Raw genomic sequence first — 27,407 nt, 5'->3', positions numbered from 1 at the left:
TCAAAAAAAAAAGTGGATGTTGATTTTTAAAAAAACAATAGTTAATTTCTTTGAAAATGATAATACATACGCACATAAGTACTTGCAAATGGTCTGTCCCAGTAGAGTGCTCAATAATTTTCATCTGTTCACTTTATTTCTCACCCTTTCTTTTCCTTTTTAACAAGGTTTAGAGGAAAAGAATTCTAAATGGCCAAGTTCACAGCAACATCACCGTGACTTTAAAGCAAATATGTCCTCTTCAACCTAACCTCAGCATCAAATAATTAAAATTCTTAATTTTAACTAGGCCCACTACACAGTGGCCATACTACTGACCAATCCAGATTTTGTGATCATGTATGAAGATGCCTTTCTACTCACACAAAAGTTAGCACTAGACATTCTGATGAAAAGCAAGCAGTTTACTTTGAATGGCCTTGCTCTAGTGGCAGAAGTTGTTTTGCTGTTGTTTTGTTTGGAGGAAATTACAGCAGTGTACAGATGAAGCAAGGAGACTGTGAATTTGAGCCCACCCTGGGCTATTAACAATACCCTGTTAATAATAATAATAATAATAATAATAATAATAATAATAATAATAAATATTTTCTCAGAAATCAGTAAGAATTTAGAGACCATTATGTTGAAGAGTATTACTCAAAATGTGGTCAGAGGGGGAAGTCTGCATACTATTTGTGATCAGTACAGAAACTGAAATGTTTCTAAACTTTTTCAGCACCTAGTTATTGTCCTGATGGACAAGTTCCTGATCTGTGGACTTTTCTTATTTGAGAACTCAGTAGTTCAGATATCATATAACTGAGCTGCACGAGGCTGGAGCTGCTTATTGGCAATGCACAAACGATGTACATGCTAGCCAGCTAGAGACTGAATGGAAAGGAGTAAGACTGCCCTTCTGCATCAAGTAGATTAAAAATCATGCCAGCATTTTATGCTGTCGGATAATTGATCAGTCAATATTCAAAAGTTAATTTTTAAGGTAGAAACATCAAATGATATTGGAATATTTCTCATGAAAATTTGTGTGTTGGCGCTAGGCGTTCATCTTTGAGAGTGCCCTGCCATCTTGTGGTTGTCTATCACAGAGACCCATTATCTTAGGCTTAGCCCAAAGAGCTAAAACAGTGGACCCCAGAGCAAGTGCTTCAAAGAGGCTTTTAAGCTCGTTTTCAAAGAATGGAAGTTAGAGAAAGGAAAGAAAAACAATCCCCCTTACCTACTTTTGAGACTTATGTATCCTTCACTGGCCTGGATCTCACCGTGTAGCTCAGGATGGCCTCAAACTCAGAGTTGCCTCAGCCCTCCAAGAGCTGGAGCTGAAGGCGTGCGCCACCACACCAGGCTCTCCCAGCTCTTGAAATAGGGTTTCAAGACCTTAGACGTCTGCTTGATCTCAAAATGCTCTATGTGTATGTTTAGAATGAATCACTTTCTACTCCGTTGTATTGGTAGGGCGAGGCGAGGGAGACCCTACTGTGTCTACCAAACATTTGCGTTCAAATCACGACAAAAAGGGAAAAAGTGAGGCTGTAGATTCGAACACACTAACTTTGCCTGGTTCCTAGAGGATAAGAAATTCTCTGCAGAGAGTAGACGACCGAGAAAGGAAAACCACAAATCCCAGGATGCCTAAGTGACAGCCTACAACTCCCAGCATGCTCGAGGACTCACACGGCGGCTGCGCAGATTGGTGCGCGGGTGCTCCTGGGACGTCAGCATGGCGGCGTTCGCAGATTTGGACCTAAGAGCGGGCTCAGACCTGAAGGCTCTGCGCGGACTGGTGGAGACCGCTGCTCACCGTGAGTCCACCCCGCGAGCCCGGCCCCTCGCTGCCCCCCATATCACCCAGTTTGCTTGGTAGTTTTTCCAGGCGCTGTTATGTGGTCTCTCGTTTCCCTTAGAGGCAGATGTTAGTTCTGTGTCTCCAGGATCCCTTGCTTGTGAAACTCACAGGCTTGAGGAAGCTGTCCGGGTTTGCCCAGTCTTTCGTGCAGAGGGAGAGAACAGAGACCAAAGGGGTCGAGGTATTGGCAAGGGGCCTGCGTGCTGATGAATGGTAGAAACGGGGGCTGGACTCCAGGTGTCTTAGGTGTACATTCCCCTAAGTCGGTGGGTGCTTTTAAATGTCAGTCCTTTTTGGCTCAGACGACATCTGACAAATGCAGAAAGCTGTGGGCTCTTAGAGAATGGGGAGGGTGTTCCCTTATTTCTCTCTGGCGTTGTAAGTTCCTTGGGGATGAGCATTAATCATGTGTGCCCTCGCCTGCCATAGGGTCTGTGAAATAATGGATGCCCTAATACCTTCGAGAGGAAGGAAACTAGGGATTTATTAGACTGTTTTGCCATTACCGTGCATTTTCTTTTAATATTAATACTCTATCATCTTGCAGGTCTTTAGACAGCTTAGACAGGAGTCATGATTTAGATGTATTGGGGACAGAGACACTAACTGTTGTGATGATAAGGCAAACTCTCGTGTCCCCTGTCTCTAACTGTAGAGCACCTCAAAAGAGGTGTAAGGGAGTCGTCCTTCCATTGCACCGTAGGTAAGGCAGGAAATAGAGCATCCTAGAAGAAATGAATGATAGTGAAGGTGACGGAAAGACACATAAACTTGATGGAATAAGAATGAACAAAGGGGCAGGAAATCCTTGGGAGTATTGTTTGAAAAGCAGAAACACGGTGTTTTTAGAATTGTGCTAACATACATCACAGTCTAAACATGTGCCTGGCACTCTTCTAAAATGCAAGGGCCATTCCACTTAATTTTCATGACACTTGAACGTGCTGTCAGTTGTTAAGGTCACTTGACAGATGAAGAACCTGACACTTAACAGTAAACAGTGCTTAGGTTTGCCTCCCGCCCCACTCCCTTGTGTTCCCAGTGTGGAAACAGAGTCCAGGACTTTGTGTATGCTAAGCTAGCATTCTAACACTTAGCTACATCCCTAACCTCATCTCATACTCTTGAATCTAAGATCAGGATGATCCTTGTGAACAAGAAAGAATATTTTTTTAAATAATCTTTTTTTTTTCAGTTGGATATTCAGTTGTTGCCATCAATCATATTGTTGACTTTAAGGAAAAGAAACAGGTAAAATAAGATTCCTCAGATTAATTAGTTAATAAATATTAAGAATTTATGAGCCGGGCGGTGGTGGCACACGCCTTTAATCCTAGCCCTCCGGAGGCAGAGGCAGGCAGATCTCTGAATTCAAGGCCAGCCTGGTCTACAAAGCTACACAGAGAAACCCTGTCTCGAAAACAAAATCAAAAACAAAATTTACAAATACTTGTATCTGTGTTGGGAATATGGAACTAGAAATGTGTTATATTGGTTACTTGTCTTGTTACAATGGACACATGCTTGACAAAAGCAACATAAGGAAGGGGGAGTTATTTTCTTATACTTTGAAGATACAATCCATTGTGGCAACAGGAGCATGAAGTGGCTGGTCACAGTTCCTCCTCGGTCAGGAAGCAGAAGGAAATGAATGCTGGGGCTCAACTCACTCTCTCCTTTTCAGTTAGTTCCCTCAGGACTCCAACACATGAAATAGCACAGTTTACATTCAGGGTGGGTCTTCCCTCCTGGGTTAATCCTTTATGGAAACTCCATTATAGAGATACAGAGATGTGTTTCCATCATCATTTCTAAATCCAGTCAAATCGGTAGTGAAGCATAAGTCATCACAAGCAAGTTTCTGTTTTGAGACAGAATCTTATATGTCCTAATCTGGCCTGGAACTCACTGTGTTGCCAACGATGACCTCCTGCCTTTGCCTTCTGAGACTACAAGCCCATGCCCAATTTATGAGATGGGGGGTAGAAGCCCAGGCTGTGTGCATTTTAGAAATTACCTCTACCAACTGAGCTGCATTGTAGCAAGTTTTTCTCTGTACACCAGCTCCCAAATAATGATATGGAGACTCCTTACTAATTATGAAAGCTTGGCCTTCGTTGAGGCTTGTTTCTAACTGGCTCTTATGACTTAACCAATTTCTGTTAATCAACATGCTGCCTTGTATCTCATAGCTTTTACCTCTCCTCCTACATGTCCTGCTTTCTCTGAGTCCAGCCAGTGACTCCCCCTTCTTCCCAGAGCTCTCTCTGCCAGAAGTCCCTCCTATACCTTCAGCCTAGCCATTGACCATTTAATTTTTTATTAAAACAATCACAGTGACATATCTTTACACAGTATAATCAAATATCTTGCAGCACTGCGTCTCCAACCATTCTACCAACTGTCCTGCATCCCCAGACCCTCAACTAAATTTCTTTAAAAACATCCTATGCTTATTATTTTAATACAATACAAATACAAAGATGTTTAAAATTATATTACTGTTAAATGAACTAGAACTACAATATCTTTGTTGCCATGGTTATTAACTCATTTACTGATTTTTTTCTCTTTAATGGACTATCAAATATGTGTGTGTGTGTGTGTGTGTGTGTGTGTTTCTTTTTAGGCAAACAACTGTATCTTATAGGTAATTTCTGTCTTCAAAATTTGTTCTTATTTTTATCCTCTGGTGTTCTTAGCATCTTCTCTGCTCTTAAGTTTCTTTCTTTAAAAAAAGAAAGAGAAAGGCTATTTAGTAAATTTGAATATCAGAAATTAGCTTTCGTTGATTTTTTTTTTCTGAGATGCTCTTAAAGTGTTTTGTAGTGCTTTGTTCTTTAACACGTAACTAGAATTACTGTTTATCATTTGTTGTAGGAAATTGAAAAGCCAGTAGCAGTTTCTGAACTCTTCACAACTTTACCAATTGTACAGGTAGCCATTTTATTGTTTAAGTGTAGTGTCTCTGTTTAATTCAAACATGCCCACCTTCGTGCAGCGTTCTCTGACTTCAGCAGGACCCGCCTTCTGCCTGTTTCACCTTCCATCAGGACTCCTCTCCATGGGTTTTTTACTGTCCATCAGTGCTTGTTTGGTATCCTTCCTGACGTCCCACAGCTATTGAATTATCTCATTGTGTAGTTTACTAGATGTATGTAATATTTTCTTCTGCTAATATAAATTCCTGTAGAACAAGCATGCTTTGTTGATCTGAACTATCCTTTGTAACTTCGGCTATTTTCTTCTGGTAAGAAAGAAGTGAATCAATTGCATTTTATCTTTTTTAATAATGTGTTTTTGTTTATAGGGAAAATCAAGACCGATTAAAATTTTAACTAGATTGACAATTATAGTTACAGATCCGTCTCACTGTAATGTTTTGGTGAGTTCATTATTTTTCTACATTTGGCCTCCTAAACTTTATTAACTAACATTGTCACATTTCATGTCACCCTGTTCTTCCACCACCTGTAGCCTCGAATCCATGACACCTGCCTGCTTTCCCTGTGTGTGGAAGCTGCACAGCATAATGTGTCTCTTACAAAAAGTTAGAAGGTGCCAGCGGCAGAGGAGAAATATCGTACATTATTCCAGCATTCAGAGTTTATACATTTTGAATGTATTTTTCCTTCTCATATACAGTGTCAAGTTTGATGTTTTCCCTGTTAAGCAGTAACTGTGTTTCACTGATAGTAACAGAAGTATTTTCTTACACATTTGGCATTTTAATTTTATTGAGCAGAATTTTCATTGTGAGCTTATGTGTCACAGTCATGTGAATTACCCACAACACATGAAATACTTTTGCTATATCTGGGAAAAAATGCTAGTTCCACTGAAGGGTGTCTTTGTTAGGTTTTCTCTTGTGATAAAACCCCATGACCACAAGCAGCTTGGGCAGGAAAGTGTTTATTTCAGCTTACAGCTCATCATTTCATTAAAGGAAGTCAGGGCAGGAGCTTGAGGTAGAAGCCACGAGAAACACTGCTTGCTGTCTACTCCTCATAGTTTGCTCAGTCTGCTTTCCTACAGTGCCCAGGACCACCATCCTAAGAGTGGCATTGCCCACAATTAGCTGACCTTCCCACATCACTCATCATTCAAGAAAATGCACCAGAGGCTTGCCCACAGGCAATCTGATGGGGGCATTTTCTCAATTGAAGTTCTCCCCCAAATGCCTCTAGCTGTCACATTGACATGAAATTAGCCCAGCACAGTTGATGTGTTGTCAGCTTCACACACAAACACATCACTGTTTTTTTGTTGTTGTTGTTGTTTTTTTTTTTTTTTTTTTGGTTTTTCGAGACAGGGTTTCTCTATGGCTTTGGAGGCTGTCCTGGAACTAGCTCTTGTAGACCAGGCTGGCCTCGAACTCACAGAGATCCGCCTGCCTCTGCCTCCTGAGTGCTGGGATTAAAGGCGTGCGCCACCAACGCCCGGCAACACATCACTGTTAAACCATAACTTTTCCTTTCTTGTTCATCCGCCAGGTAGTGGTGTTATACGCCTTTAATCCCACCATTGGTGAGGCAGGGGCAGGCACTCTAAGTTCCAAGACAGACAGCCAGGGCTACACAGAGAAACCCTGTCTCAAAAAAAAAAGTTCAGTCTCACCAGGCACGTGCTCTCAGGGGGCAGAGGCAGGCAGATCTTAGAGTTCAAGCCCACCCTGGTCTACAGAGCAAGTTCCAGAACAGCCAAGAATACACAGAGAAACCCTTTATCGATTTGAAAAAAGCAGGCTGGAGAAATGACTCAGGGGTTAAGAGCACTGGCTGCTCTTCCAGAGGTCCTGAGTTCAATTCCTAGCAACCACATGGTGGCTCACAACCATCTATAATAAGATCTGATGCCTTCTCCTGACACAAAGGTATACATGCAGAGTGGTCATATATATAGTTTTAAAAATTCAGTCTCTTTAAAAATATCCAAAGTCTCCCTCAAAGTTCAAGCTTCTCTAAATTATCCAAATTCTCTGTAAAATTCCAAAGTCTCTTAACTGTGGACTCTGTAAAATAAAAAATAAGTTACATTCTTTCTGACGCCAAGAAACCAGGGAATCCGTCTGTCTTCATGTTTCCCTTTCCCATACACACAAGGCTATAAGCCCCTTCTAGAGCTTAGCCATATTTATTGTTGTGGAAAAAGTTCATCCATTCATACCTAGATTAATAATTTTGCATAATATAAAGCTGTCTTGGGATTTACTCTTAGTTCTATCTAAAAAGAAAAGCAGCTTAATATTTCTCTGTCTTCTGAATGGTTTCAGATCTGGGTTAAAAAGGACCTTTGTTCCCTAAAAGGCTCCCACCTTTGTTACCTTTGTGTCAGCATGGGAATCCAGCCATGCTAGTGGCTGTTAAGTGTATGCTTTCCTATGTTGAGTGAGTGTTGTGAACACAGGGGCTTGCAGCTGGGTGTGGTAACTCAGACCCCAGCACTCGGGAGGCTGAGGAAGGAAGACTAGTTTAAGTTTGAAGAGGTTGAATGTTGTTAGGTGACCATGCTTCTGTTTATATATTTTGCTACTTTGTGATAACATTCATTTTGTCTTACAGAGAGCAACTTCTTCAAGGGTCCGGCTGTATGATATTGTTGCAGTGTTTCCAAAGACAGAAAAACTTTTTCATGTAAGTGACAGGTAGAAAAGGATGTTTTCTCATTGTGTAAGTCTATTGTTAAAACATAGTAGATGCCCTATTCCTCTGAGTTCTGGTTTCATTTCTGTTGCTGTGATTAAAATAACTGGACAAAAAGCCACAAGGGAGAAAGGGTTAGTTACTGTTCATCATTCTGGAAAAGCCAAGGCAGGAATTTCAAACTGCTGCTAATAACAAGTCTGTAGTCCAGAGCAGAGAGGAATGCATGTGTGTGCACTTGGTAGCTTGTGCTCAGCCTGATTTCTCCATTCTTAAACAGTTCAAGACATCACCATCACCACACCACCCCTTGCCTGGGGAATGGTGCTGGTCACAGTGGGCTGAGTCTTCCCCACACTGATTGTCTTAATTAAGATAATTCCTCATAGACATAATCCATGGCCAACTCAGTGTAGATAATCCCTCATTGAGAGTGTCTTCTCAGGGTAAAGAGTTTTTCTAATTATTCTTTATCAGTAAAAACTCAGGAGTCAGATATCAGGGTAAGAACCTGAATGATCAGAGAATTGGCAAAGACTTGAACAGTGACACCCTTCTCTCTCTCTCCTTCCTCAAGCCCTACTCTATTACTTCTTGTGTCTCTCTATATGTCCTCGGTCCTCCAAAATCTCTATGACTACTTTTCATCAGCTGGTACCTGGCTTGGCCTTCTAACTCAAAGTAAACTTAATTTGCAGTTGGGAGTGGCAGAGTGCCATGAAACTATCCCACAGCGCCAGGTGATTCTAGTTTACATAGTGCTTACAGTTAAAGCTAACCATTGCAAGCCCCATCTGGAAACGATCAGTATTTTGTGTTTGCACTCAAAGTTCTCGAATTTCACAGGGGCATATATAAGTGGCATGCTGGTTTGGTTTTAGTCATCCTGGTAGACATTTGATGGGTTCGGTGTGAAAAAGCTCATGAATTTTCTCCTGTTCCGTTCTCTCATTTGAAATTTCTCCTTGGTAAATTCATCCCCTTCTACTCAGTAACCACTTCAGTTTCTGGCCTTATCTACTTCTGCCTGTGAGGGAAGAAAAGGGTAGCCTCTCTCTTGTTCAGCTGCCTCCTTTGCAAGCTCTGAGGTGTAACCCATGTGCCAGTGTAAGTGTCAGCCTTTAGTTTTCCAGAAACTCTTCAAAATCAACCATATACTAATATGATTCCCTTCCTGTTCTTGAGAGCCTTTGTGAACTGAATTCCTTTTGTTCTTTTAGAATTGACCTGTTGGTTTTTCAGATGAGAAGGAACTTAGCACATGAACTCATTTTGTCTGCAAGATAGACTGCCCTGTTCTTTCAAATGGTTACAGTGGGGAAAAAAACTGAAATACTCTTTTAAGTAATGCTTTTATAAGGAATGCTGAAGAAAATGAGGTATAATTACTTTTAGATGGAGTTATGAATGTTTTCCTAACTTAGTCTCAAAAAGGATCCATCTGCCAAAACAATATTGCAGGAAAAAATACTGGTCTTACATTTTTTTAAATTTTACACCCTTTTTTAAGGTAGTATTTTTCTTTTTAGATTGTAGTTTAATGAGATTTTTCTCTTTCCTTTTCTCCCTCCAAAACCTCCCATATACCCCTCCCTGCTCTCTTTCAGATTTATGATCTTTCTTCATTGATTTCTATTGAATGCATATATGTATTTGTATATACATATATATTTCTAAATGTAACCCGTAGAGTCCATATAAACATTACTTGTATGTATGTTTTCAGGGCTGACTGTTTTTCAAGCAAAATTTGTTCTAAAGCTATAGACAGATCTTTTTACCCTGAGTTTATCCACTAGAGGGAGCCATTGGCTAAGGAGACTGTGGTGTCTCAGGGTTTAGCATCAACTGCTAATTATGTTAATAGAGAGAAACATCACAACCCCAGTTTGTCTAGGATGTCTGTGTGTGAACACATACACATACACCATACCACACCACCCCATTTTTGGTGACTTTTATGAAATGAAAGATTATATTAATTGCCAAGTACTGTTAGAGGTTAAGGAATGAGTAGAAGCAAGTACTTAATCATCAAAGACCTGTGGACCAGGTGGGGTGGCGCAGGCCTTTACTGCCCCCACTGCATCACCAGCACTCCGAGGCGGGGCAGATGGATCTCTGTATGTGAGGCCAGCCTGTTATGTAGTGAGTTCAAAGACAGCCACCACACCTGGCAGGGAAGTAGCTTTGTGAAGTTCTGGTTTTGTACTGCTCCTGCAGTCTTTCAAGCCTTAGCAGGATGCTGCTGTAAAATATCTGTGCGCAGGGAGTATCTCTGAAGGCAGCATCTCTCAAGAGACGGTCTAAGTCTTTCGGCTTCAGATTTACCCGGGATTATTATTAAATTACAGGTTATTAGGTCTTATTTACTGAATGAATCTGGAAATACAGCCTAGCCGCCATTTGATAGTTTTTAGTTGAATTTTGTGCATGTACAGTTGAGAACTACTGTTTAAGGTATCTCTCTGCCTTAGCAAGCCTGACTTCTCCTTAGTGCTGATACCAATAAAAGTCATCCAGCATGAGGGGGTGGCTGAGCCCTACCCTCTTATGCCTTGTGTTCCACAACAGCAAAAATCTGCACATGTTTGTACATTTTTGTGTGATAACTTTTCTTAAACCATCATAGATATCTCTGACCCTCCAAGAAAAAAACTGTTAAAGATGGCTAAGTAAATTCTACCAATTTTCAGAGAGAACAGAAACACTTAGCTTGAAACTATTTCAGACATAATTCAGTCATTTTAATGATTTGGGGAATATTCGATTAAGCCTCCCCAGTGCTAGGAATAAGGGCATGTGCCCTACTTCACATAGTTCTTTGAATGAACCAGTTGACTGTTTAGATTGATAGAGACTTAAGTCACAGAGTACTTTAGTTTAGTAAAGAAGTTTAGAAGAGCCAAATGAAGCTGTCCTCTGTGGCTGAAAGTTCTTTACAATGCCTGTCAGTCAATCAATGCAGATCCCTTGTTAACTGCCTCCCCCATAAGAGAGAGGAAGAAACAAAATGTATGGTGAGAAGGAACCCAATTCACCTTTGGTAGGGAAGTCATTTAAAGCCTTCTTTTCATTAAATCTAACTATGTTCATGATAATAAATGCCAACACTGCAGAAATCTATGTATAAAAAGCTTTCCCAGCTAAAATTTCTCCAGAGGCAGCCAATACCAACTTTCTTATGCATCTCTTCAGAAATATCACCCCCCCACCAAAACTCCATGCTTGTTAACTCCAGGGGCAGCCACCACAGGCATAATTTTGTTATTTTCCAGAAATACTTACTTACTTCTTTGACTCATTGTCCAGTTTCTCCCTCTGTCACCATACTTTTTATACCAACAGTATGTGAGTTCCATAACTACAAATGTACCTGTACCTCGTCCTTTAAAAACATTGGCACATTCCATCCTCTAAGAGACCAAGGGATCATAACTACTTAAGTGAAATGGAAAGTTTTCTATTCTATCCTCTCTTTGTGATGGTCTGGCAGTGACTGTCCTTGCACTATTGTCCCTAGCCTGTGTGGAATTCATAGCTATAGAATATAATAAAGTCCCTGTAAGATGTGTTTCTATAGGTAACAGTGCAGGTACAAACATGAATTGTTAATGTTTACTGGGGATGTGGCTCAGTGGTAGAGCATTTGGCGTTCTCAGGAGCCTGCTCTGGCCCTCGGCGACAAGGAAGTAAAATGTTGGTGGCTCTTGCTGTCATGCTCTTCACTGTGCTCCTGAAGATGGATAGATGTTGGACTCAGTTAGCTCTGAACCTCTGCAGAACCTCTCTTCATTTTTAGCAAAGTCTCTTGTTCTTTGTGAGCTGGACAGCTGAAGCAGTCGGGATGGGCAGATTCTGGGCAGATACTTTAGGAGCCAAGTATTTCTGCCAAAACCACATAGTTTCCCTGGCTTGCCATGTAACTATGACCATCTTCAAACCAGATGGTCTCTGGTGACCACTCAGCCATGGGACTGAGACAAGAATGACAGAAGCTGGCATTCTGAGGAAAATGGGTGAGAGGTGACACCTGTCACTGCCAAGGAACTGCCCATTCGACAGGCATCACCTTCCCTCGTTCCTCACGCCATGCTTCCCCTGTTCTTGCTGCAGACACTGGCTTACCAGGCTTGCTCATGAAGCCCTATGCATCAGTATTCTAAATCTTTTTTTTTTTTTTTGCTGTGTATATGAGTATTTACCTGCATGTATGTATGTATGTATGTATGTATGTATGTATGTATGTATGTATGTATATCACATGTTTGCCTGATGCCCACAGAGAGCAAAAAAGGGTGTTGGATCCCCTTAAATTGGAGTTATGGATGGTTGTGAACCATCATGTGGGTTTGGGAACTGAACCCAGGACCTCTGAAAAAGCCAAGCCATCTCTCCAGCCCCAGTGGGATATTTTCAATATGGTACAAAACAGCCAACTTTTTGCCTCTAAATGAAGCCATGGCGGAATGATTGCTGTCTAGGCCTGGCCCGGCAGTATCTTTTGACTTGCACTCCATAATCTGTCCTCCAATTTGCTTTCCCACCTAACTTTTCTATGTATCCTGGTCGCCTTATCTTATTTTGTATGTGGTTTATACAAGTACTTTTAAAACTCCCTTAGAGATAAGTACAGAGAATTCTCTCAGCTCTGCTTTACCCCTTTGTTAAAGTGCTTCTATTAGTATGTGAGCAAAAGGCCATTACCCACATTTGCTATTTCCTAGCCACAGTAGTCCAGTTGTAACTACAGCCTGGATAATTCCTCATCAAAATGTGCTCGGTAAATAGCTTGTGGAAAAGATGAACCTGCATGCACTCTTTCCAGTTCCTTGGATTTCACAACAGTTACTTTCTGCTTTCTGAAATAATTAAAAGTAATGTTCTAGATGCTGACCCCAACTTACCAGCTCATTCGTACATAAAAACTTTATTAGTTAGAGGGCCTTCAGGCCATGGCATTTGAGAATTTAACCATCCAAGCCAAGCCTGAAAGAATAGAGACAACTGCCTTTGTAAAAGGTCTGTTACAATTCAACACAGAACCATCATGATGCCTATGGAGTTAGCCATACTGTCTGTTTTTTATGTATTGGGTATGACCATGTCTCTCATTCCAGTGCATGCCAATTTTCTATTAATTTATTTTTCTTCTTGACAGGTTGCTTGCACACATTTAGATGTGGATTTAATCTGTATAACTGTAACAGAGAAATTACCATTTTACTTCAAAAGACCCCCTATTAATGTGGTAAGTGCTGCTTTTTCTGTTCTAAACTTGAATTGTAGACACTGTGTCTGCAGATTAGAAAAGAAGCAGAAGAAACCTTTGTTCTTAGGGACCAGCGCCTGGGTACTTGGTAATTGGGATAGATTCAGAAAGGAGAATTTTGGTTTTGTAAGCTGACTAAAAGAGAAAGTTTACAATAGGAAGTGTCTAGCTGTGGAGCTGTGGAGTGGCTCAGTGAATAGTGTTCACTGTGCAAGCATGAGACTAGGAGGTTGGATCCCCAGCATCCACACTTGAAGCCAGGCAGCATGGCGACCAGCTTGTAGTCTCAGCATGGGGGAACTGTGACAGGAGCAATCTGGTAGCTAGACACTCGGAATCAGCCTGCTCTGGGTTCAAGTATGAGGCCTGACATCTGATGTCTACCCCCAGCCTCCGCTCCATACACTCTGTGCATGCGCTTGCATTTTCTCTCTGTATCTCTGTGTCTCTGTGTCTCTCTCTCTCTCTCTCTGTCTCTGTCTCTGTCTCTCTCTCTCTCTCTCTCTCTCTCTCTCTCTCTCTCTCTCTCTCTCTCTCTCTCTCTCACACACACACACACACACACATACACACACACACGAAAAGAAAATATAAGCTGATTGTGTAGGTACTCCAGACTACTCAATAGGCACTTGACCCAGAAGTTCAAGACCAACAGCAACACACTGAGAGCCACCCCCACACACAATAATAATAAATAAATTAAGGATTCGATTAACTATCAGGGTGTTTTGAAAGGCTTAGGAATTAAAATTTATGAAGAATATTTCTCAACTTGATATTTAATAATGATTGATATTTAAAACCTCAACATTGCATTCAGATGGAAATAGTAAAAACAAACAAACAAACAAGAACAGCCAGATGGTGATGGCGCACGCCTTCAATCCCAGCACTTAGGAGGGAGAGGCAGGTGGATCTCAGGGAGTTCGAGGCCAGCCTGGTTTAGAGAGCGAGTTCCAGAACAACCAGGGCTATACAGAAACCGTGTCTCAAAAAATCAAAGCAAGCAAACAAATAAAAAATAGACAATGAGAAGGTAAAAATCACAGAGAGTCTTTCAGATTCCTAAAAACTGAGATACAAAAGGAAATGTGAAATCACCAGGGACTGGTGAGTGAAATCACTGTGCACTGTAGCCTGCTAGCTCCCGTAAGAACCACTGCAACAGGGTAGCCTGTGCTCAGGGATCCTTTTATTTTTCCTCATTACCTTACCATATAAATTTCTCTTTTTCCTGTACCTTTCATATTCCATCTGCCATATTGCCTTGTAAGGCTCACCCCACCCCCACCCCACCCCCTGTTTCCATTATAGAAAGGTAGTATTACTTCATACCAGTAACTGATACAGTAGTTATGAGGTCACTGCAGCTGGTAACTATTTGCTTTGCTAGCCAGAATGTAGAAATATTGTTTAGCATAGTGACTTCCAGAACCAAGTTATGTTATCAAAAACTATTACCCAAGGAAAGGTTTAGCAAGCATTCCAAATCCCATTCTGAATTATGTCAATTCAAATATTGTTTTCAAAGTAGACAATTGCCTTATTCTGTAGCCTTTGTAGAATTATTTTTGCCTTGCTTTTGTCTCCCTTTTTTCCTAAAGAATTTCTGCTTGATCTGGGTGTTAGGAGCAGCAATGAGAGGCGTAAGTTACCTGTTTGATGTGGAAGATATAAGATGGCTTATGTTCTAACCCTAGGCGAATACTACTAAAATGGTTTTTTAAGTGCCAGACGTGTAGGGAGGATTACAGAAGAGCTAACTCTCCTGTGTGTGCTGCAAAACCTGAACCCCAACTGTGATGGGGTTCCAAATAGAGTGGAACATTCTAAAGCCCAGGCATGCATCACCCTCAGACTTGAGGATCTATGCCTCTAAGGCTCATTTATCAAATATAAGGAATGAAGGCTGTCAAGTCATCTGGCTTCAGTCCTAGCTTCAGACAGGTCTGGTTGTTCCTGTCAGGTAGGACCTGTGTGGTCCACACATGGGAACAGCTCCCAAGTGCTTGGTACCTAGGTACTGTTGAGTACAGAGGACCTACATTTATGGTCATCTTGTTGGCCTTGCGTATTTATTTTTTGTGTTGAAAAGGCAATCTGTGCCTTACAAGTCTGTCTCTACCTTTTACCCATCTCAGACTGTGTGTCCCACAAAATAGCTACCTAGAATTAGACAACACAGCCACTGCGTATATATGTTGTTACAATTAACAACATTTTCACCTTAATGAACTAGGAAGCCCATTTTCTAGGCAATTTGCCTAAATAACCTTATGCAGAGTTCTGTGTCCTTGGCTGGGAGGAAATAGTGACATGTAGACAAAATATGGAAAGGAGCAATACGCACCATATAATTCCTTGTGGCACATGACAGTGGTCAGAGTCCTAGAGACTTGTGTTAGTGATGGTTTATACTTGAGTCTCTTCTGATCAAGCCTTACCATGAAAGCAGCCTCTGAGCTTCCATAGTACTCCAGCTATGCCAAGGCTTTTCCAGATACCCCAGTGCTGGCCTATGAGACCTTCCTGAAATATGCTGCTGAATCAGTGTATCTAATTTAAATTAGTAGTCAGCATTTTGAAGAGTCTGGCCAAGATGCTTGCTATTAGACATTAGGTGGTTGTCAGAGTTGTATGAGGAAAGTACTAGGGTAGCATTAGGAGAGTGGCCCTTGAGGCAGACACCAGGACACCACCACTTGCCAATTACATCTAGAAGTGCAGAAAAGTTGCTGTTGAGTGTTTGATATTTCTGGCATGATTCCCATATTTTCACATTAGAAATTCTGAAAAGTAAAAGGTTGACAAGAGGGATATGCAATATTTAACACAGTGTCTGTTTAAAAAAAATCCAGTGTGAACATTTTACATATGTTGTTTAATAAAAGCTAGGTGAAGGTGTGGACAGACAGGCTACACAAAATTACATTTAGTCTTCATCTGGTGTATAAGACTGCAGTGTGAGCTGTCCAGGAAGCAAAAGAGTCCCTGTTAATTTATTCACTTACTTCGTGGAAGAGAGAAGCTAGAAACAGGTAACCATATTTTTGTTGGGAAAGACTGAACTATATAGGTGTGTGCAGCAAGACAGTAAGTACATCATGGTAAAAACTGGCACATGTTACCATACACATATTTAAAATTTAATAAAACAACAACTCTCACCTCATGATGGCCAGGAAATTGAGAGAAAGAAAGGACAAGGACAAGGCCCTGACATTCTTCCCATTGCATACCCCAAAAGACATTTCTTCCTTCGTTGAGGTTTGTTACTTTCAATGCTGAAATGTAACAGAAGCAATGTAATGGAGAAAGGATTTGTGTCTGCTCACAGTTTGAGGGAATCCAGCCCATCATGCTTGGGAAAACACTGCAGCAGCAGCTACATGGTTCAGCAGTGCGGCTGCAGGATCGTACATGAAGGTGCAGAACACAAAACAAAGTAGTCTATAAAACCTCAGTGACCCACTTCCTCTAGCAGAGTTCTACCTCCTAAAGATTCCACAGCCTCCCAGGATAGCGCCACCAGCTGGGGACCAAGGGTTAAACACATGGACTTATGAGAGACAGTTACACATTCCAAAAACAGCGGGGCTACAAGTCTGAAATCAAGGTGTGAGCAGACTGTGCTCCCTCCAAAAATTATTAAGGGAGCCTTTCTTTGAGTCTTCCAAACTGGCGATGATTTGTTGACAACTGGTGCCTTGCAGTCACAGTGACACCATTCTCTGTCTATGTCATCACGGTGTTTTCCTGTGAATCTCTGGCCATTTTATAAGAACACCAGTGAGATTAGGAGGCTACTGTTTTCAGTAGGACCTCCTCATCTTGATTATACCTGCACTGACTATCACCAAAAAAGGTAACAGTCTGAGATCTGAAATCCTTCAGGTCAGGAATGTAACATCTTTTACGGTGGGGCACAGTTCAACTCACAATACCCAGCTTTCCTACTCTAGTGTTTGTCTTGCTGGTAATCTGAAGCAGCCCACGTCTGTTAGTAAAGCTTACTAACATTGTACCTCTACAATAAATGCTAGACTACTGTAAAAGAAAATGAAGTCTATAAGCTGACATGGGAAAGCTTTCAAATCAGGCAAGATGAGAATTTAGCAAGACACCTTTTAGGTAAGAAAAAGGAAACGATGGTGTGTATTCAGGGTTGCTTATATTTGTGTGAAGAAGCTGGAGGAACACAAGAAATAAAGGAAAGCAATTTCAGCCGTGGGGGTAGGGCAGTGAGGGCAGCTGCAAGGAGAACTTGCTGTCTCCTTCTGTGACTTTGATCAGTGAGTCAGAAGATGATGAGATCTTGACAAATGACACACTGGAAGGCTGTCTACTCCAAGTTCAGCATCGGCACAGCTGATGCCCTGGAATCAACTCTTGGTTTCCATTCTTCCATCTCCAAAGCTTAGCTTAAGTTTTCAGTGCTTAGAATTTTATTAGCAATGTCTCCTGATCCAACTGTCAAATGCTGCCCTTCGTGACATCATTGTAACTGTTATTTCTCTTTAGTAAGAAAAAAATCTCATCATCTGCCTATTCAGGCACTTCCGTTCAGACATGAGAACAAAAGCCAATCAGGCAGACACTGTCATTCTCTGTAAAGACATTATTATGAACAATCATACAATGAGCTTACAACAATTTACATAAAATGCTCTCAGTATCAGGAGACCAGGTAATGACTGTGTTTTATTCATCTAAAATGGCAAAGTTATATGAAAGAAATATTCACAGCCTTAAATAGCACATTATCTTTAATTTCTTTCTCAAGAGTGTTCTTAGCAATTTTAAAGTGAACCTGATTAATGTACCAAGACTAGAATAATATTTGAAAGAAATTAAGCTGGCAATTCTATCCTATTTTCCCCCATCCTCTCCCTCAAATGGGTTTTTATTTTGTTGTGATTCCCAGACAGGTTTAAAATTTTAAATTGACTCAACTAGAAACACTTAGGGGTCTGATCACCCAGAACCACACTGCTCACATCCTTTATTCCTATCTTTATCCTACTGCCCTATGGTTTACTTCTGCAACTAGAAGGGTGGGGAAATGTGAGTCAGGCTCCTTTGTCTAATAGCTTTAGTGAAAGAAATAGCTGAGGAGATAACTTGAAATGTTCAAAGGGATGCTTTTATTTATCTGTGGATTTCCTTCACCAAGTCCATCCCAGTTCCTAGATAATCCACAGTGAACAACATTGTCAATGGCCCCTTCTCTACAAGCTGCAGTTCATTCACTCAGAATACACCTGCTACTGTTGATGATGATGATGATGGTGATGATGATGATGACGATGATTTGAGTTACGGAGAGGAGTTATACCAGCTCTAAGAAGTATAAAAGCTAGGCAGGGAAATGAGGTGTTTGCTTAATTAACCAACATTGTGGCAGCAAATCCATTCCTAGAAGGAAAACAAGCCAGAGAATTGGAGATGGGAAAAAGATGTTCAAAGAGGGGAAGTAGTGTTTAAATTGCAGCTAGCCCTGGAGATGTAGGAAGATCCAAACCCTGCTAGCCTTAAGATCAGAGGACAGAAAAGAAAAGAAGGTGGGGGTAGGACATGGAGAAAGAAATCTGTCTAAGAAAGATTAGAAGGTGCCTCTAGATGACTTCAGGTCAGCAAGATCAGTCCCTTCACTCCCTGGTGACCCCCAGGAGTGAGGCCCACAGAGCCTCACCTTGGAGACAGAGACCATCCTTCCCGAGTGAGCCAGCTATCCTCTCTTTACTTCAGAGGGCCACCATAACCAATGAGTTTGGCAAGTTTCTGTCTGATCCTTGGCTCCATGCTAAAACCCCCTCACATGTTTCCCCTTGCTGTCAAGACTGATTATTGATTAAACCTTGTCACCAGCAATTAAGATCTGCAAACTAACCCTCCCCACTCCTTGTAGCCTTAGTTCCCACCACAGGACTGACTCCTGTGTAGCCTCTGGCCTTCCCTCCATGCCCCAGGCCCAGAGCCTGTTGTGCTCTTCCCTCTGAAAGGGCTCTTCCGTTGCCTCATTTCTCTTCATGGAAAACCTCATTGCTCTCATGTACTAGAGCTCTGAGAAGGTCTTCGCTTTGACAAGTAATGAGTGGTTTAAAACATATCTGTTATGAAAAGGGCAGACTGTTGTAACTGAAGCAGTGCATGAGAGAAAGATACCATGTAACAGGATTCAAACAAAGGGTTTTTTGTTTGTTTGTTTTTATTAGGGAAAGGGATCATAGAAAGGGGAAAGGGGAGAGAGGAGACCAGCCTCTGAGGACAGGAGCAGCAGAGGGGGAGCTTTTAAAGGGGCACGGAGTAAATGTACACAGGTGGTGCTCTTAGTGGCTGCAGCTGAGGGCGGATCCTGTCAGAACCCCAAGGACAGGCCAGTACAGACGCCTGAATACTAACACAGACATTGCATCCTTTAACCTGGGAAGCTGAGTTATGTACTGGTGATTTTCAGTCCCACTCCAGTGCCTGGCAGACTTCCCAATCTTAAGAGTACACTAAACGAGAAAGAACTTTCTTCCTCATGGAAAGACCAAGCCCATATGGCAAGCTGGGCAAAATCCTGAAGGACCAGATCTCATTTGCCTTTTTTCCTGAGCTACAATGAACCTTAAACAATGTTACTTAAACAGAATGGACTGGAGACGTGTGCAAGTCCCAGCCACAGTTCTTCTCCAGTACCTCAACCTCGGTTGTTAGCATAGTTCCTGGACATAGAGTTCACTTGGCATGGCATTGTTCTGTCATTCTGACTTAGCCGTAAGGTTTCCCATGTCTGCTCCTCAGCACCTTCAGATCGTCTCCTCCTTTCCCATCATTCTCTGGTCAAGTTGCTCAGCTCCCTGTTGGCTCTTAGTTTCCCTGCATGTGGGAAGCACATCCTTCTCCTTGGACCACTCACGGAGTAGTAGCCCTCTGTACGCCCTGACTTTGCTGTCCTCAGCCTCTGTAATTTCTGCTTCTGTAGTTAGCTCCCACAGCTAACAGAAGCTCTGTCAATCGAGTAGAGCCTCTGTCTTCCTCACTTTGGATAGGGGTAGAGAGGTGTGGGTCCCTTGCTGTGTAGGAGGTGTGCTTAGAGGGGAAGGAGGAAGGTGGAGAGAGACTTAATGTGCTTGTCCAGCAGTTTACAGTTTATCTTCTTTATTTCTGGTGAAGGCCATTGACCGAGGTCTGGGCTTTGAACTTGTCTATGGCCCTGCTATCAGAGATGCGACGATGAGAAGGTACACCATTTCCAATGCCCTCAATTTGATGCAGATCTGCAAAGGAAAGGTATAGTTCCGGAGACACTTTTTCCCTCTGGTGCCTACTAGTGATGGCTGGTGCTGTCACCTTGATTCCTTAGCCATAAGCAAAAAATTCGCAAGTCACTAAATTCCTTCATTTCAGTGAGTCCTACAGGGTTTTGTAAGAACTCCCAAGGGAGGATTAAGATACGGAGGGGAAAGATGACTGGAAGCCTTTATTTTTCATAGGGAATTTACAGGTTGCCGCAATGTGAAGACGTCTCTAGATAACAGTTATTTGTCTCTGAGTGAAGTAAAGTTACAGCTTTTAAACTTGATTTATCTGCACTAAGATTTGTTTATGAGGCTCACTCTACCTTTTGTATTAGCTGCCTGGAGTGTGACATGAATGTTTCAGTATTGTCACATTCATTACTTATCTTTAAAAGAAGTTGGTATTTGAGCCTTAAGTGTTAAAGGGGGTTGCTGGTCATTCGTATTATACAATTCTTCAATTATTTTATCGGTTATCTAAGAATAATGTTGCTCATTTCCTGTTTTATAGAATGTGATTCTGTCCAGTGCTGCAGAGAGGGTAAGCATGGAGTGTTGTGCTATGTCTTTGTAGTTATAAAGCCTCACTACATTTTTAAAACAACTGAAGTACAGTGTAATGCATTGCCTATTTGTGCCTTAACTAAATTTGCTCATTGTAATTGATAAAATGTATTCTGTTCATTTGGGCATCAAGTTTTTCCTATATACATTGATAGTTGTGGGTTAATTAGAATAAAGTGATTTTTATTTTTTCCCTTTACCTTGTTAAAAATGCTTTACATGATTTATTTATACTTTTAGACACCTATCACAATTATAAGAACCTTAATTCACGAAATTTTGGATAGTTAGTTGTATCTTATTCATTGTAAATAATTAAAATGTTAATAACATCTCATTTTATTTTTCTTCCTTTTTTTAATTTTAGCCTTTGGAAATCCGAGGACCATATGATGTGGCGAACCTGTATCCTCTCAATGTTCTTTTTAAAAGCTTATGTTCATGTTAGGTGGAGGGATTCGTCAATCAGAAAAAAATTTCAGGAGTCAGTTCCCCCCTGACATCTTTTGGGTCCTGAGTATCAAACTCAGGCTATCTGAATTGTCAACAGGCACCTTTACCTGCTGAGCCATCACACTGGACTGGGATTTTCCCTTAGAAAACTGAATCAAAAGTGGCATTAGAGATTAACCCGATGTTTTCCTACCCTTTAGTTGTAAGTTTACTACTCAGTAGCCTCAGAAGCAGATTGCAGCAGACTGTAAACTTCTTCTTTCTGGTTTTGGATTAAGTGGCAGTAAAGAGAAACAAGGGACTCTACATGATAAAGACAGTTAGATGGGACTTTGAGTCTTCTCAGATGCAGGTTTCCGCTGGGCTAAGGGCTGCTGTACAATTTAGTGTGTCTGCCACTGGCCAGGTGAGCTGTCGTTGTCATTTGTGTTTGTGTTGTCCCATATCCTTGGCTGACTCTGGGTTGAAATCTTTAATAACCCTATCAGAGGACTATTGTTTGGGCTGTCTGAAAGTGAAGCCAAGGCTGCCGTGTCCACAAATTGCCGAGCTGCATTTCTCCATGGAGGTGAGCATGTTCTTATAGTAAAATATGAATGGTCGTGTTACAGTCAGGTTACTATCAAACAATTGACATATATCTGCTTTTAATATCCTTCCCTCGGAGTTCCTACAAGACTGTCCTTTCTCAACCAGTTCTAACCATACACCCTGCTCCTCATCCTCACTTTAGGCTTCACTTTCTATAGTGTGCATTGTATATAGTTTGCATTACAGGAATGACCATTGAATATGTTCTTTCAAACAACATAGTGTCCCTTTCCTATATTTTCAGGGGCCTTTAACATCCACCCTGCTTGCTTCTCTTTGGATGGACTTGCTCCATGCTAAAAACAGTGGGTTTCAGACACATAAGTGGGAATAGTGGTGTTAGTTTGACAGCATCTAGCTTCAGACTGCCCTGGAGGGGTTATCTAGATAACGGTTAACCCCTGAGAGTGTAAGATTGGTTTAATGGGTGTGAGAAGACCCACTGTGGGGGACACTACTCCCTGGGTCGGGATCCTGGACTGGATGAAATGGAGGGCGCAAGCTGAGCCCCAGGTTCATGACCCTCTGCTAATCATATACTTTGGTTTTTTTTTTTTTTTTTTAACCAAGGTGGGGTCTTGGGGTTTTTTTGTTTTGTTTTTGTTTTTTGCTTATTTGAATATATTATAGTCAGTTACATAAGGCCATTTTTGTAGCTATAATAACTGTACTTTGAACATATTCCCCTCTACCCTCCTTTTTCTCACCCCCATTAGTTGCTTTTATGCAAATTCCCCACCACTGACCCCCCCACACACACATACACAGCTATTAACCCTTTTGCTCACACTCCCCTGTGAGTGCTCTTTGTTCACAGTCCTCTGCTGCCTGCCTCCATCATCCTCTCTGTCCATACTCTCCTCCACTTACATCATATTGGTCCCTTGCCACATACCCCCCCCCCCAGTCCCCGTGTTCCTTAGACAGTTTCCTTAGATTTCTGGACTTCTCTTCCATGGCCTGCACATGTATGATTTACGTAGCCATGTCAAATGGAAGGGGCACAGTGAGGCAGAGCCCACGTTTCCTTGCTGTGCTCTTTCCAGCGGTGTCACCTTCATTCTTACGTGTCTAGTTTTAGTCTGCTTATCCCAACAGTTTGAACACTGAAAAACCACTCTTAGGGATCTTTATATTCTGTACATGACAGTGCCTACCCTGTTGACATGTTTTTAAGACAGGTTGCCTCAATTTAAGTTCAGCTCTACTGCCAAACTGACCTGAGCATGCAAAGTAATTCCACCTTAACAGTCCGTAAAGGATAATAAATCTGAGTTTGATCTGATGTCTTCTCTCAGCAAGCATTTGTTAGATGGATGTTGTATACCAGGTCATTGATGGTTAGTACAGCACAGTGTTCAGAGGTATGTCATAATCTACTGAGAGCGATGGCATGTGCTATAACATGAGGTCAGCACAGCCCTTGCTGTTGGGAGCAGTACAAGTGACTCCCACATCTGTGCCTGTGATTTGTCCGTCTTTTTACCACACATAAAGCAGTTGCTAGACCGGTGCCTATGGCTGGTTCTGACTGCATAAGATGCCATGGAGAGAGCAATGGAGAAGCCCTGCTCTGCAGTTTAACCTAAGAGGTAATCCTTAGGAATGGACTGGATGTTAAAACTGCTGCCCTTAGTGCATGTTGGGAAAAGATAGTGACCATAAGTGGCATCAGCACTTGTAAGAGCTCTCTATGGTTCTCTTATTTTCGTGCTATAGGCCAAAGAAATGGGGTGATGCTGGTTAAACCATGTCTCTTTAAATTGTATCTTACACCAGGTATAGGGATGCGTGCCTGCAATCCCAGCTCTCAGGAGGCTAAGGCAGGAGGGTCAGAGTTGGTTGGACTGTGGAAGGAGTTCAAGGCCAGCCTGGGCTTCATAGTGAGATCCTATCTCTTCACTCAATGTCGTTTCTGTTTTACAGAAACTAGGAAAACTGCTTTTGGGATTATTTCTACAGTGAAGAAACCTCGACCATCAGAAGTAGATGATGACTGTCTCCCAGCTTACAAGAAAGCGAAATGTGAGGGCTGAGAAGGTCTCGGTCTCCATCAGCCGGCTCCTCCCTTTACAGCTCATCAGTCACAGTGGAAGTGAACTTCTGTTGAGTTGGTATTTCACTAAAGCCAGAAACTAGCAGTCTGTAAAAACAGCTTTATATTCAGACCGTTAAAACAGCAAATAAAACCCAGAGAGGTGTTCTCTGAAGACTAACAGTTTAATTCATTTAGATATACTTAAAGAAAAAAACTATTTTATCCTTATGTGAGTAATGAGTAACAGTAGGTACACCAAAGTAAGATGCCTTAGTATTTGAAGACATTGAAGACATTTTCTACTTGATACATACAGGGTTTTGTATTTTACTATCCAAAACAGTTATTTTGAAGATTTAAACCCTATTATGGGGGACACTTTTACTTATTGAGTTAAAGTTCTTCGTAGAAACAGAAGGGACACTCACATGAAATTGTCTCACTCATTTACTGTCTTCTGCCTTCGAGCTGTGCTTGAAATGTATTCCTCCTGTTAGTTAGAAACTCAACACCTAATAGTAATTTTCCTAATTGCAGTACAGTTCAAAGCATTTGACTCCAAAAAAAAAGTCCTTTGGAAATAATTTCTTTTTAATAACAAATTTACCAGACTGAGTAGAAGTTGTTATTTTGTAAATATCCGCATTTATACCCTATTGATACAAGGATCTCCAAGACAGTGCAGTTAACTGGAAGAAAAAAGAAGAGCGCTGTTCTGAAGGTGAGGCTGTGAGTGCTTAGAAGAGTGCTTGACTCCAGTCCCATGGACACAGTGCGCAGAGCAAACTTAGCAGAAAGTTAATCAGTAAGATTGCAATGCTCTAGTCCAGGAGTCTAAGCATGTCTCAGTATTAAAAATCAGGATATATCGGTTCTTTTTAATGCATTATAATTTACCACATTAATATGAGAAATGAAAGGAAAAGAGAATAATCCAATAGCAATATCTACTATTCAATTTATATTGAAACACACACACACACTAGCTAAAACAACTACTGAAATTATCGCCATCTCTGGCCTTATTGTACCACAGAGCTATATGTTGGAAGGCCTTGCTGGCTGGTTAGAGGTTGGGGTCTATCATGGTCTGGCAGTTTTTTTCAAAAGCTAAATGACATGGAGACTCCCTCCCTCCTCATTGAAACTCCCTGCTCTCTACCTACCCTAATCTGAATAACATCCTGGGGCCTGGAGGACTGACCCTCATCTGAAAGCTGTCTCTAAGCCAGATGTCTGATTTATCTTTAGCTTGACTCTTGGCACAGATTCCTGCTATAAGCCTCCCCTACTGCACATATGGCAACTAAGACTTGGCTAGGACCTCTGCTATAGAGCACTACTACCACAATGATAGGACCAGGCCACTTAATGCAAATTAGGACTTGTCCACCAGGCTCCACAATCCTATATATTCCTTGTACTCTGGAAGTTGTCTGGAGGCACAGATCTGTAATCCAAGCCACTCAGGAGACCAAGTGGAGAGGGTCACAAGTTCATGAATTGCCTAGACTACAGTTCAAGGCCATCTTGGACAATTTAGGGAGATCTTGCCTCAAAAAAAGCAACAAAAACAATAGGCAGGGATGGGGTGGGGGCAATACAACTCAGGCTTGGGGCATTTTGCCTGTGTGCGTGAGGCCTTGGGTTTAAACCCCAGCACTAAGCATAATACAGACTAGCAGCAGCCACATTTTAAAGAGTTTGCATTTGATCCCAAGAGAAATGTGACACCAATGAAAGGTTTGAAAGAGGAGACTAATTGGATCAGATCTGCATTTTAGGAAACTTCTGGCTGCACCTAAAACAACAGAGTAGGGCATAGGGCTGGAGAGGGCCTCAGCTTCACTTCCAGGGAACCTGGATTCAGTCCCCAGCACCCACTTAGGGTGACTCAAACATCTTGAAACTCCAGTTCCAGGGGATCCCACAGCCTCTTCTGGCTTCTGTGGGCTCTGGCACACGCATGGTACACAGGTACACCCCCACAAATACTCATCAATAACTAAATCTTTTAAGAAAGGGAGTGGTAAGCAAACCTGGAGGCCAGGAGGCAGGAAGGGTGATTGACTAACCCTGATCTTGCAGGCCTAGATAGGAGGCCACCGATTTCACAAGATGTCAGCATGTTTGATAAGACTTGGTCACTTAGGGCTGAGTGAAAATGAAGTGAAGAACAACTTCCAGAACTCTCCATCGGCCATTGCAGTGTGCCCTTCAGGGAGAAAGGGAACAAGAGACAAAAGACCTTAAGCAGAGCCAGTTCAGGAGGCAGACAGGAGCTTCTAAAGACAGTGTGATAGAAATGGAATTCCCCCTTCCGTATCTCTCTTTCCCACTCCCAAAGATAGAACCAGAGCTGCTCCCCATCTATGCAGTCTCTTGTGCCTGCCATTTCTTTATTAGTACAAATATTTAAATGGGGCAATGCAAACCTTACTCTGAACTCTTTTCTCTTTTTAACCCCCCAGCTCTTGTGGTCAAAGAAGCCCAGATAAGACACTTTGGTCACAGACTAATGTATCCAAGTAATACCTGTCAAATGTCAGCATGAGCAAGAGAAACATGATCTGGATCTCATAGCTTAGATCACTGGTTCTCAACCTGTAGGTCAAGACCACTCTGGACCCTTTCATGGGGGTCACTGAAGATCATCAGAAAACATGGATGTTTACATTATGATTCATAACAGTAGTAAACTTACAGTTATAAAGCAGCAATGAAAATAATTTTATGGCTGGGTTCATCACAACATGAACTGTGTTAAAGGGTTGCAGCATTGGGAAGGTTGAGAACCATTGCCTTGGAGTTCTGACCAGATGACCCAGGATGCTATGGGGAAGGCAAGGGTAACAAATGATTCGGAGAGAACTGAGAGAATGAATCTGCCACTCAGTCTCCATGTGAGAGAGGAGCTTTGTGGGTTGGTAAGAAGACAGATGGAAGGAGCCAATAGCATTTCAGATCATCCTCACGACTCCATGTGCGTCCATGACTGAATGATTGGAAGATGTCTTGGTTACAGACTTCCTGTACTCTCCCACAGAGTGGTAGAGGCACGTGTAAGAGGTTGATATATGCAGTCCTGCTCGGTTTGAGTGTCAGGGGAGCACAGTGCTGGGGTTTGACATGAGTCTTCCTCATATCTCCGATTTCCAAACATTGCCCACACCCTTGAGCTTATCCACTCTCTCCTGCTGCCTGCAGAACTTTAGGCTTGAATTCATCATTCAGAATCTCCCTCAAGCTTGACACCTCCAAGAAGTCCTAAAACCCCTATCTCCATCACATATGGACTTCCACATTTTAGACACTAATAGAGCACTCTAGAATCTCCCTTCATTGGACCTAAAATGGACTGATACTATCTATTTATTTCTACTTATTTCTTCAGTAAGTATCTGTCCCTGTGGGGCCAGGATGATCGGTTTTTCTCACCAGAGGTCTTTCTAGCCTCACTCAGCATTGGCAACAAAACTTTTCCCATTGGAGGTCAAAAGTCATTGACCCAGAATGTTGTCTCATAGAAGGCCTTTGAACCTGTCAACGCCTGTCCACAATACAATGATGGATAAGCCCCTAATTAGTGAGTCAAGCCCTGATGAGAACTCAAGAAGTGCTTGTTTAACCTGCAGTAACCATTCTTTCCACCAGAGGTCTCTTTTCCACACCATTGGAAAGAAACAATGGCTTTCCCTTCCCTCCCTCCCGT

At 41.9% G+C, this 27,407-nt stretch overlaps 1 protein-coding gene across 3 annotated transcripts; it reads left to right on the top strand.

The window, feature by feature from the left end:
• Positions 1 to 1,677: 1,677 nt before the first annotated feature.
• On the top strand, positions 1,678 to 23,867 carry Rpp30 (ribonuclease P/MRP subunit p30). 3 transcript variants are annotated; one of them, XM_040745194.1, is made up of 12 exons: positions 1,678 to 1,802; positions 3,042 to 3,097; positions 4,727 to 4,783; positions 5,157 to 5,231; positions 7,408 to 7,479; positions 12,650 to 12,739; positions 19,925 to 20,041; positions 20,561 to 20,590; positions 20,981 to 21,018; positions 21,555 to 21,634; positions 23,158 to 23,249; positions 23,584 to 23,867. In XM_040745194.1, the coding sequence occupies exons 1-11, from the start codon at positions 1,721 to 1,723 to the stop codon at positions 23,244 to 23,246; spliced, it is 786 nt and encodes a 261-aa protein (XP_040601128.1). In that variant the 5' UTR covers positions 1,678 to 1,720; the 3' UTR covers positions 23,247 to 23,249; positions 23,584 to 23,867. The 3 variants fall into 3 exon arrangements, with proteins under 3 accessions (XP_040601128.1, XP_040601120.1, XP_005063725.1); XM_040745186.1 differs by having other exon boundaries at positions 23,155 to 23,249; XM_005063668.4 differs by lacking the exon at positions 23,158 to 23,249.
• The last annotated feature ends 3,540 nt before the right edge of the window (positions 23,868 to 27,407 follow it).

The sequence above is a fragment of the Mesocricetus auratus genome, unplaced genomic scaffold (assembly GCF_017639785.1).
Source record: "Mesocricetus auratus isolate SY011 unplaced genomic scaffold, BCM_Maur_2.0 Super-Scaffold_4256, whole genome shotgun sequence".
Lineage (NCBI taxonomy): Eukaryota > Metazoa > Chordata > Mammalia > Rodentia > Cricetidae > Mesocricetus > Mesocricetus auratus.
The sequence above is the reverse complement of the archived record's forward strand: the minus strand, read 5'-3'. Positions and strand labels throughout refer to the sequence as shown.